This window comes from Leptosomus discolor, chromosome 6 (genome assembly GCF_034619465.1).
Source record: "Leptosomus discolor isolate bLepDis1 chromosome 6, bLepDis1.hap2, whole genome shotgun sequence".
In the NCBI taxonomy this organism is placed as follows: domain Eukaryota; kingdom Metazoa; phylum Chordata; class Aves; order Leptosomiformes; family Leptosomidae; genus Leptosomus; species Leptosomus discolor.
Genome location: NC_141396.1, coordinates 17,959,924 through 17,972,237, shown reverse-complemented (window position 1 = coordinate 17,972,237; position 12,314 = coordinate 17,959,924). Strand labels below are relative to the sequence as shown.

The 12,314-nt window shown below is 36.1% G+C and overlaps 1 protein-coding gene across 3 annotated transcripts in view; it reads right to left on the bottom strand.

The window, feature by feature from the left end:
• The window catches only part of BTAF1 (B-TFIID TATA-box binding protein associated factor 1), a 53,088-nt gene that overhangs the window by 18,892 nt on the left and 21,882 nt on the right, over window positions 1-12,314 (bottom strand). For all 3 annotated transcript variants that reach the window (XM_086467446.1, XM_086467447.1, XM_086467448.1), the window contains 14 exons: window positions 11,472-11,635; window positions 11,042-11,178; window positions 10,265-10,376; window positions 8,894-8,962; window positions 6,346-6,435; window positions 4,727-4,822; window positions 4,292-4,468; window positions 3,585-3,725; window positions 3,295-3,419; window positions 2,040-2,160; window positions 1,859-1,963; window positions 1,488-1,637; window positions 741-883; window positions 397-571 (listed from right to left, as the gene is read on the bottom strand). In XM_086467446.1, coding sequence (XP_086323572.1) covers window positions 397-571; window positions 741-883; window positions 1,488-1,637; window positions 1,859-1,963; window positions 2,040-2,160; window positions 3,295-3,419; window positions 3,585-3,725; window positions 4,292-4,468; window positions 4,727-4,822; window positions 6,346-6,435; window positions 8,894-8,962; window positions 10,265-10,376; window positions 11,042-11,178; window positions 11,472-11,635 — 1,805 coding nt within the window. The remainder of the gene's footprint in view (window positions 1-396; window positions 572-740; window positions 884-1,487; window positions 1,638-1,858; window positions 1,964-2,039; window positions 2,161-3,294; window positions 3,420-3,584; window positions 3,726-4,291; window positions 4,469-4,726; window positions 4,823-6,345; window positions 6,436-8,893; window positions 8,963-10,264; window positions 10,377-11,041; window positions 11,179-11,471; window positions 11,636-12,314) is intronic.

The window sequence follows — 12,314 nt, the reverse complement described above, 5'->3', positions numbered from 1 at the left end:
AAAATCCAGTTTCCAGAGGGACCAGTAACATTTGTAACCCAGAAAATTAAGGATTATGAGCAAAACCTTCAGTCTGCAACTCAAACAGAACTGATAGTGAATACAGGGAAGACAGTCATGTTAAAAGGAAGCATTGACCTTAGATAACATGCATCTTAAAGAGACTTATTTGTAGAAGAAATGTGAACACATTTGCTGTTTCATAGTTCTGACAGTTGGCATTTAGCTACCAAATGATGTATTCTCCCATTGTCTAACAATTAACGTTTTATTATTTAGATATATAAATACCATTTTAGCTTATCAACTGAAATTTTATTTCAAGCTAAGTAGCAGACGACAAGCTATGGATTAAGATAGTAAGTGAAATTTATTTTTGCAGCAGAAACATCCTACCTTTTGCAAGGCTGCCCACTCACAGATTACTAATGCAACACTAATCCTCTGCAAGGCAGATTTAGAATTCAAGTGGAAGAGCAGTAGCTGAGCTAATGATTCAGCTGGCTTTATTTCTTGAGTAACAGTATTTACACCTGGGTCACAGATGCAGCAACAAAGTGCTCCCAGCAACCTGACAAAAGGAGAAAGAACAGTGACTTCAATGTTACAATTACTCTGCAATTAATGATTCAAAATGAAAATCCCCAAACCCTCTATATAATTAGATTTTGGCAAAACCACTATATAACAAAAGAGATAAATTGCATTTAAATATGTTTTCAGATTTCCAGTAAACTGACTTTGCTGCCATCATCCGAGCTCGCATGACAACATAATCCCTGGTTGCTGGATCTTCTGCAATGCTGTCCGCCCCAGCAATATATTCCTGAATCACTTCCTTATTCTGGGTTTGACCTTGACGCAGTTTAGCACCTGCCTTTTCCTATGGAATAAAGTTGGGAGAGGTTGAAAGTAAATGTGTTCGTAATAGAAAAGATGCATTCATATTCCATAGCATTTCCAATAACAATCATACCCTGCAAAAGTTGGACTAAGCCAGAACATTTCTTGGATAATAGACTTAAAGTAGTTAATCATTGTAAATCACCTCTCCACTAATAGTATTCTATGGTCCTATTAAATGTATGATATGGTTCCTTCACTATAGTATTAAAACTAATACTCAACATATAGCTGATAAACTGAGTCTACACAGAGGAAAAAGGGAACCTCTTTCAATGTGTTTTCAGAAATAACGCAATGCTTTTAGACTTTTGCAACCATAATGGTGATGGCACCACGTAAATAAAGACTTCATCTAAAGTATTAAATAGGCAGCGTGCTACATGACAGAACTTTGAATTCTCATGGATAAGCTGATAAGAACTATTTTGCTCTACAGCCTTGAGATTTGTAGGCTAGGTTACATTTAGAGTTGTAGAAAGGCACCATCACTCCCCTCTAACACCTTTAAAACATGTCTTTATATACAGCTAATCAGCTTCCTGCTTTCCCCAGAACGGTTAATGAGGTCACATTTCACTTACTTTTGATCTGGTTTTTACTTCTAGCAACATGTTTAAGTCAATGGGCAAATGAGATGGCTGCATCATTAAGCACAGCCAGGCTCCCATCCATGGACAAGCAGCTGCAACCACATACTGTACAGATGCCTTGTTTAACAGTTCCAGCCATACCTTGGGAAAGAACCATAGTGGAAATCATGACAAATTTGTATGCAGTCTACATAAGACCATATATGCGCTGATAAACTGCAGGGACCATGCTAGTCTCCTTCATTCTACAGTAAAGCATCACATAGGTTAACTACAAAATAATTAATATTAAGAAGTGCAGAGGACATGAAAGAGCAGGAGACACAAACCATATATATAGAGGTCATAAGTCATGCAAATACCTTGTGAATAAGATCCAGAATCTCTTGATTGCTTTCTAAAATACAAAATTGAAATATGTGCCTCAACATGTCTTGCAGAATAGGAGTCAGCCATGTTGAAGAGCTCTGAAACAAGGACATCATATGATCAAGCAGACTGTAATATGTAGCATTATAAAACACCAATAACTCTAATTCTTACCTGGTCTTGGGTAGACAGCAGCGTGAATAATGTTTCCAGTGCTGCTTTTCGCACAGAAGATATTGTATGATGCAAGAACGGCCACACACGTGGGACCAAAACTGTGAGCGACTGCTGAATACTGGTACATAAAGGGGAGATGTAGAGGCAGTGACAGGGGAAAAAAAAACACAAACAAAACACAAACACACAGAGCTAAGTTAACTTTGTTTATCCTTTGTTTTATCCAAAAGAAAGCTTTTTAAATAAGTGTTATTGCTATTAAGTGAAGGATCAAGTTACTATAGTTTAAAAATTTAAAACAGCTTAAGTCAGCATTTATTTTTTTTCAGGAAAATACTGTTTTTTCTTACTGGTAAAAAGAAATAGTCAATTCAAGCATGTATTTTTACCGTGTTGTTTCGCAGATTATACTTCCAGCTTTTTTCAACTATTTAAAAGATAGAGTGCGTCTTTTTTGTTTTGTTTTGAATTTGTTATTAGGCATTTGTGAGTTTAGAAATAGTTAAAAACAAGCTTGGATCTTTTGTGCATGAAATTGCACATCAACTGATGCAAGCAGTACATGCTGAATTAAGGATGACCATTGGTGACTAAACTTCATTCTTAATTTTGGATTTGGGCAAATCAACAGTGACAATCATACAGGATGAGAAAGATGCGTAAAGCATCTACCTTAAGTGCAGATGCTACAAGTTCACCGTACGTATTATGAAAAATGTTAACATACTAACATACCATTCCTTTAATTTGACAGAGCCTCAAACAGAGAGGAACTAGGCATTGTATTCAACGAGTCACAGAATTCCTGGTTGTACCATTGATGGGAATTTTCAAGTTTGTAGCTTTCTTTAGAACTGTTCCAATAGCAAAGTTCTACAGGTTTTAACGTAAATATTTTGCTCTCTTGTTTGGAGTTTGTCAACAACGAGCAGACAAACAAGTCTGTGGGCAGGACCACCAGATGAGTGGAGCTGATATCCTTTACTAACACACCAAAATGGGTGGGTGGGGGGGAAGTCACATACAAACAATGTCTAGTACCTTTTAATTATTTTGTTGCCTTTTACTAATGTAATGAAAATAGAAGCACCATCCTAACTGTCACTTTAATGAAAAGCAAGAGTAAAATTAAAACACTGATTTAAAGCAAGTGTCTCCTTGGCACATGATTTGAAAGAGACTTTGATTATTCCAATCTGAAAAAACTGGACAGTCAAATCTGCAATACTGAAGCAATAATAATTAGTGTTACCTGCATTTGCGGACCTGAGGATAAGTCAGAAGGGAAGAAAGAAGGATCATGATACTGTTTGTGGAAGCTGTCAAGTCATCCAACTCCAGAAGTGCATCCCACAAGGTATTAAGAATAAAAGGCACCTACAAAAATAAGCAGAAGAGGTTATTGGTTAAAAAAAACAGAACACAAAAAACCCCAAAAAAAACAAAAAAGGAAAATGCAAGTGCTGCCTCTAAGCATTGTTTTCTTCACTCAGACCAGAAGTGAGCTTTTCAATCAGAACTGATGGAAAACAATTCAGTCACCTTCTGAGACTGAAGTTGGACAAGGCTTTCCACTACTGGTACTAAAGACGCTGCAGCAACCGCTCGGACATCATCATCCAGATCTTGGAGACCATCAATTATTGCAGGCAACACTTTAGGCAATAAAGTGTTAATCATGTCCTGCCAAAAAGATGAAAAGCATTTTTAGACTTAAAAAGCATATAACACCCCAAACAACTAAGATGTACTCTAAGTGTGCGAATAAACCTGTTTGTTATATAAAACAGAAGTTGCAGGTCCAAGACTAGCATCTAAACATTGTTAAGTTACAATTCATGAAGTTAAACATAGGTTACAAATTTGAATGAACTAACTCAGCTCAGTTTTGATGTAAACAAAGCTCAGTGTTTGCAGAATAATACCACGAATAGACTGAAGCCTCTTGTAGCACTCAGCTCTGTTAACCTTGCACATGAAAGTATCATCGAAGCCAGGCAAAGCACAGCCTCTATTTACAGTGTTTTGTGCAAGCAACTCACCAGGTTACAATAGTACAACTTTGCTATATACTTGCAGATTTCTGCAGCCTGGATATAAAAATGCAGTCCCACATCTTAGAACCCACATGAGACTGCAGTGCAAGCAAGCTTGCTTTATCATACCTATCTAACATTCATCCATATCCTCTACTTTGAGCAGAGCTTCCTGTTCCAAAGCTCTCTGCAATTTGTCATGAGGGTTATTACCTGACGTACTGCCAAAGCATACTTTATTCCTAAGAGACCACCATGTCTCACTTCCCACTGTTCCTGTGTGAGCAGCTTCAGGAGAACATCCACAGTTTTATGAACTCCAGTCTCATTCATGTGTTTCAATACTACTCCCATAGTCTGAGCACAAGTCTCACGTACTGGTGCTACCACCTAGGATAAAGTAAACGATAAAACAGACACTTCTATATGAAATCTGAGTTGGAAAGAAACTAGTTTGAGTAGAGTCAGATGAACAAAACTGCTATACAAATAAGGTGAAATTTATCTATCTGCTACTTTGTAATAAGCATCTGTGAGCAATTACAACAGCCACATGCAGGAGCACTGTACAAAGCATAGCTGATCTGCTGCAATGTTATCTCCTGCAGAAGCCTGCTTATCTACCTCGTCACTCAAAAGACAACTTACTTCATCTGAAACAAAGTCTCCAAATCTGTCTAATGCAAACACACAAAGTAGTCTAATAACCAAGTCTTCTAGCCACTCCTGATGCTGCTGAATCATCTGTAAAAAGAGAAAAATTGAAGACCTTGATTACATTTATTCATAAGTGATTTCTGATATGCTTACTTTAGCTAAAATTTATAAGAGATATGACAACATATGTTTATATTGACTGAATATAGTCATATTGCACAGATAGTCAAGGCAAAATAGTCAGCACTAATTCAGCTTACCTGGCTTATTGCAAATATCGTAATTTATTTTTTTAAAAACACAGAGTACCTTTATCAAAAGGCTAGAGAGCACCTTGTAAGGTAGACAGATAATTTTATACCCACACAGCACACAAAGGTAAGGTCATTCAGACAATATTTCCTGACTAATGTCAACACATCCCAGGCAAGTCAAGTCAATTGATATGTTTGAAGAATATGCACAAATAAACATAAACTATGAAGCACTACTTCACTGTGGGAGACCCAGTGAAAGGAACTTGCTTTTCAGCCACAATTCTTCCAGATTTAACAAAGTGATTTAGACCAAGCTTGACTTGAAGCTCTGGCCTCTGTTAAAGGGAGACCAAATAGAACTCTTAACTCCCAATCTCAGAGCAGAAGCCCCATAAAAGCAACTGCTCAGGCATCATCTTTCTAATCTCTGCAGTTTGCCTGTCAGACCACCACTTCCCTTGAAAACCATCATTTTAATAAACAAAACTTGAATCATATTATGGATTTCATATTCCCATACATGTCAAAGAATTACAGCCTGCATACAGCATGCAGAACAGCCTTTGAAGCTAGCCTGTAATACACACTCTTTCCATAGTTAGGAAACCGTTTAAAGTATCTTCTTATTGCAGCATGTGTTATTATTACCCTGCAATCTCCATGGAACAAATACTGGTCCACATGGAAGCAAGGAGAGAGAGCAGCTTTTGCTTTCCCTATAGACAAAGTATGCTGAAGTAGCTTTATTTACATGTGGTAAATGTACCTCCTCATTCTTCAACACACTCTAAACCACAAGCTCTCCCAACTGCTTTCACAGCAGGGAAGTCAGTATGAATCTGGATGAGATTCACTATTAGTAAACAAGCTATTACTGTCAGGATATTTTTTAAAAGTGTTTTCCTTTTAAATAGACTATTTAAATATTTTTCTCATAACAACGAAGCAAGCATATTGATAGAATCACCTTACAATTTCAGTGAATAGAACTAGATGGTTTGAGACACTTCACCGGACTTACATCAACTTGTCAATTTTATTCCAGCACACCCTTACCATGACCCAAAAATAGTGTTTTCCAGTAGGGAGGCTAGTGTTTAATAACTTTAAACACAGTCTTCTTATTAATGGCTGCTTATACATAGTATGGGTTTTTGCACGGGCCTTTTACAAAGAATGTAAGTATTTCATCAGTGCATACAGAGATTTCATCCAGATTATTTTGAGTAGATAAATCTCACGGTTTATATTCCCCCAGATAAAATACTTAAGCTGTGCAAGAGGTGGGTTAAGAAGTCTGATTCCTAAACTTCATTTAGGTAATGTGTTAAGTCTACATGACTGGACACTTACCTCTTCTAAAGAGCTATCTCCCATTTTACCACCACTTTTACCATGAGCTTTAAGTATCTCCCTCAGTCCAGTACCTGCTCCATGTCGAACCTAGAAAAGGGAAAGAAAATATTTAGGAACAGAAGACTAAAAACCACATTGGGTAACTGAAATAATACTTTATTTTTAATAGGGACATTTCAAGCACTGCAGAGTTAGTGGTACTTAAGACTTGTGGGAAAGGTAGTATTTTATTAGATCAAATCACACACTTCAATACTAATCTGTCCAAAATCAACCTGTTTTTTCTTAAGTATTTGCCAGGCTATGGACAGAAGCAATAAAGAATTGCTTCTATTTTCTAACATACAAGATATTGTTATCATATTTGCAGTAATGTAGCCAAAGACAGCTTTCATTTAGTTTTACCTCGCTATAAGACACTCGTTTTCCAAGCAAAAGCAACTAGAAAATACTACTGGTTTTAATAAGCTTATAAGCTAAAGAAAAGAAACATTCTTATGTTTCTTAAACATTGTATATTTCTCTTCATATTATATTTCTTAAACAGTGTTTGGATTCCCACTGAATATTTTGTGGTCTGTAAAACAAATTTCTATTCTGCATAGCTTACAAACCTGCCTTGCTTGGTTAAACAATAAAAAAATAAGTGCATAAGTGATACAGGAAAGCAAGTTATAGCCACTTGTATGTTCCCACAAAACATGCACAATGAAACACACTAGAGAGTTTTGGAAATGACAGAAGACCAGTAGAAAGATGTGCTACAGACACACCTGTTTCTGGTACTTTTGATACACAACTGGACTAGTAACTGGCTAATCAAGAAAAGCCCACACAATAGACACACAGAAAGTTGCAAAAGTAAAGTTTTGAACTATGTCTTCATTGAGAGGCCTTTACATAGGTTGGAGCAGAACTTTTTTCTTTTAAGGGCATTTCATATACATGCTTAATTAGCAAAAAATTGTTGCATTTCATTTCATAATAGTAACAACTAGAACTGAGTAGTTGCTAGGTCCTCCCTTCATCAGAATATCTTAGATGAAATGCAAGCATACACACCCCCATATGTACAGCTTGGTGGCTGTTGGTAAAAGCTACAAGCAAGTCAATAAAAACCAGCCAGAAAGCCTAGTCAAAATTTTAAGTGTTCACAATACACCAATCGTTTGTTTATTTGGTCCAAGACTGCTTATGAGCTAGTCTTTCCAAGCCAAAACTTTGCTAGTTCACTTCTCAGCTTCTGCAAACACAAAGCAACAGCAAGACAGACAAATGTGTAAAGCAAATACCAGTAGTAGGATTCATCTTGCCTGACTTCATTTGCCTATAAGCAAGGCAGTCTGAACTAGTCATCCAGGCTGCCTCTAGACACTGGAAGAAGATGCCAGAGGGCCACTTCTGTAACCTGTTTTTCATCCAGAACATAGTGCAATAATGATTCTGTATTGATCTACTTCCTTAATGAAGATGTGTCTGCTCTGTATCAGATGTACTAAGAAAGCGATGAGAATGCCTGCATTTCAGAGGACAAGGCGATTTTGGCTTCAACCGCAAACAGCCTGCTTTCAAATAAGGTGAGGCTTATTAGCTCAGCTGCAGTGATGTGCTACATGAACATAACTATCCTTTTTCTGGGCCCAACATAATTGTGCTGGCTGCATATGATCTATCTCTGTGTTTCCAAGTTTGATGTCAGTATGGGCAGAGCAAACTTGCTATCACTGAAACTGTGCTACAGGTATACTTAAATAAGTTGGTGTTCACATTTATCTTTGAAAAGATCAGATTTTTTATTAAAAAACTGAAGTTAGTTGACAACAGTTATTTCCATCTTCTGCTCAAGGAAGATAGACCATTGTCAGCTACTTTGTATTTTTGCTTGGAACTGATAGCAAAGTTTGTGGAAAATAGTATAAGGATTGAATAAAAGGGTGAAACAAACTGGCTTTGAATCTTGAAAATAAGTTATCCACGCAACAAAATATATAGTTTTTGAGGTTGGTATTCACTATCATTCCAAAAAAAGTTAGAAGTTAATTTTTATAAAAGAAGAGAACAACTAACGATTTGTAACCTACCCCATTACCAAAGGAGTGATTCCCTGCACCTTTTCTACTAGCATTTGACAAACATACCACAGTTGTCAGCAACAGACTCGCACAATATTCCTCAAACTCTTGTTGAATCCAAGCCTGTTTTAATTACATCTTTTTAACCATAGATTCATTATTTCACCTGAATTTCAATACTTCCAGAATTCTCACTTATAATCAGTGTTTTCCATACCTTTCCCACTCTCCACTTGAGTATACATTACACATTTGTTTTCATTTCCCCTTTAAATGAGTCCTAAAAACACTTAAGCTCTCTAAAAGCAGATTTATCTTGGCTATGGAATCTGTATTTACAATTGATGTAACTTCTGATATCTAGTAAAATGCTCTTAAATCCTATACATACAATTTTGGTGTTTCTGTTGAAGCCTTTTTTTTAAAAAAAAAAAATCTACATGTGCAGTATCTAAGGTGTAACTGTGTCTTACCTCCCAAGAAGGGTTAAAGAGATCATTGCACACTTCTTCACAAAAGCTTTCCAGAGGCCATTCATTTGCCTAAATTCACAAAAAATTACTAAGTACCAGATTAAATCAGAAAGCGATCAAACACTTATATTGTATGCCACTTAGATACATGAAGATAACGAAGACCTCCAAAAACGTAAGTATTTTTCTTTGTTACTGGACAGAATTGAAAAACAAAACAAAAGCACACACAAAAACACCCCTAAAATACAAACCACCGTCTTCCACACTTCAAACTTTGCTGATTGGCACCAGATCTTTTAAAAAGCTTATGAAGTTTGTCTGTTAGTAGTGTAACCTCTTCTCTATGGTAATTAATTTTGATGTTCTGGAATTCAGCCTCCCTTTAGAAACCACACTAAGGCAGAAAATTAAGTAAATTTCTTATTCTCCCCAGGGATTCTTTAAATCTATGAACTTTGTCTTTAAATAAATTGGCAATCTCAGTTTGAAATTATACTACATAATCAAACTGGGTCAATTAATCCAATAGTAAACACCACCCTTTCCAAAACACATTCCACATTTTTGAGAACCGGAAGTATATCCACTATCCCAAGATTTCCTACAAGGAAACTGACACAGCTGTCAAAAGGAAATTATGAACATTAGGACATTACTAACATTAGTAAGTTCACACCATCACAAACACAAAGTATTTTAAAGGCTAGCAAGCAGCAGCTATTCAGCCTGCAGTTACCATTAATCTCTCAAAATAACAAGAATTTAATTAGTAAACTATGTCTGGAAAAATCTTACTTTTGTAGAACACAGACTAATCAAGATAAAAGTCTCTTCAAAAAAACTTCTGTGTACCCTTTGTATTCTGGTATAGCATTTCTTACAATTTTTCAGCTTTTCAGTCAAAGACAAATGCAAGTTTTTCTAAGACTAAGGTAATTTTCAACTACTAAAGATAGAACTTAATTCTAAATTAAGCCTAATTAAAGTAAGGCAAAGATTAAATAAAGCGTACATGAACATTTAGATCAAATTATTTATGGTTCAGTGTAATCCTATCATCTAAGTGTTTAGCACAGTTTTACAGTTTAATACCCAGGTCTCACACCTGTAATCCACCCACTCAAGTTCATTTGGGTCGCAAACTGCTACCAATGGATTAAACTTGTTTTCTTCCTCCACGCTATACACAGTCTGAAGTTCATTTGCTTCATTACATATAAAAGTAAGCTGGCAATGGCATTCTTTACTTCATTTCTCTTAATGCTAAAATGGCTAAAGAATTCAGGAGCATATAGCAGTTTTGTTTTACATTACTCTGCTAAAAAACAGAATGATCATTCCTGCTAACAACAAAACAATACATCATACCTCTTCTGCAGCATTTTCTACCAATGTTTTTAAGTCTGTAGCAGGCTGGTTGATAACAACATTTGCAACTTTTCTTCTCTTTTCTTCTGGTTCCCCATCAGTGCTATCATTGCTGAAAAGGAACAAGTATGAGTTCATGAACTAAAAGCATGGTTTAGGGGAAGCAGTTACTTCTACAACTGAAGTCTTCAGATACAATAAAGTGTGGTAAGAATACAAAACAAAGAAGTTATCGCTGAGGCATATGCAAAATAGGTAAGTTTACATTTAAAAAAAAATAAATCTGTGAGGACACAGCAGAATGCTGTCCCAAGTTGGCAACCCTTCTCAGCCTTTTCCAAGAATTACAGAAATTCTTAAATAAAGATAAGGAAAGAATTTTGTTGACTGCTTGTTATAAACACAGTAGGTACAATAATACGCCATTATAAACTACAGTGAGGAACACAGCCTACATCAGAAAGTTATATCCTAAATTTTTAGTTATTGTTTATCTTCTTAAATCCCCCATTTTCATGCACTATTCTCAAGCCATATTTAACAACACGGACAAGCCACGAATTTTAACTGTAGCATCCCATTATTTCAAGATCCCTCTGAAGCTAGGTCCTTAATGAAGCTCTACTTGGAATAAATACGGTATGCACGCTTTTTACCATCAGCACAATTAGCATGTAAAAGATTAAGATGCAAAGACTGTAGGAAGTTTTTCAACAGAGAAATCAAACCACAATCCCAGCTTAACCAAAATGAAAGCAAACCAGTTCACTGTTGTACCTCTTCTCATTAGCTTCCACTGCGTCTCTGGATCTTTGCTTTGCAAATAGCTTGGCCATTCTTTTGGCTTTATTCTTTTGTCTACTGCTCATACCAGCTCGAAATTCTGAGTCAATTAACTCAGCAGCCTGAAGAGTCTGAAAGAGAAGTCATTCATTATCAATTCTTCTTACAACGAAGGTCCTGAAAAATTCTCAAACCCACATTGCTCTCAACTTCCCCAACCCTCCATTTCAAACTCTGAGCACCAGTTTGACATCGAATAATACTAACATGCAGCTATGGGGCATAAGAATTCAGGAAGCCAAAGCATACCATATTAGATGTTGATCATCATTCTTAAAATATAAAGATTATAACTGCAGAAGCACAAATAAAGCAAACCCACTGTATTATTCCTTGCAGTCAAACAGCCCAAGGTTTTACCTACAGGTTGTTTGTTTACTAGTGAAACTGAAGAAGGAGAATAGTCCAGATCTTCATCATTGAACAGATCTTCAGTATTCATCCCAATTGCAGCACCCATATCTAAACCAAGCTTCTTTTGTAACAATTTCCTCTGTCGTGCTATCCTCTCTTTAGGATCAATTTCACCTGAAAAAGTTTTTTAAAAAAGGGAAGATGTGTCAGATTTCCAGCCAGATGTATTATTGAAGATTTGCTCAATGAAGTAGCATAAGGAAGCAAAAGTTACAGAATTAAACTGTATTCTCCTAATACATCAATACAATCTTTTAAACCAAATCACATTGATTCCTAGACAGACCTTGTCTACTGCTGAAACTATAGTAGTACTTAAACTGTGATCAATTTTTAAGCAGAAAATAGTTCCCCTGAAATTCAATAAATTACTCTCAGTCTACAGAAGTAAAAAAACCCACGAGTTTTCCCAAAAATTTTAGGAAAGTGCACTTTGAAAGGAGCAAATTAACACATAAAAAAATAAATCCAGCAACTGATTCAAGAACGAGCACTTTTTTATTAAGCACATGCATCCTTGTGGGATCCGTTGATTTTGGCAGTATGTCTTCTGGGGTTTGGTGATTTTTTGGGTTTGGGTTTTTTTTTTTTTTTTTGGGAGGGGAGTGGGGGTGTGTTTGTTTTTTAAAGGTTTCTTTTCCTCCTAAACATCTATCTTCTGTTGGGAAACACAGACCTAAGAAATACCAACTAATAGAACACCTCAAATGATATTCAATCCAATATCCTGTAATAAGCTAGTCTGAATCTGAACCTGTGCTCTTCAGAAACATTCTTCTTCGTAAAATGCACT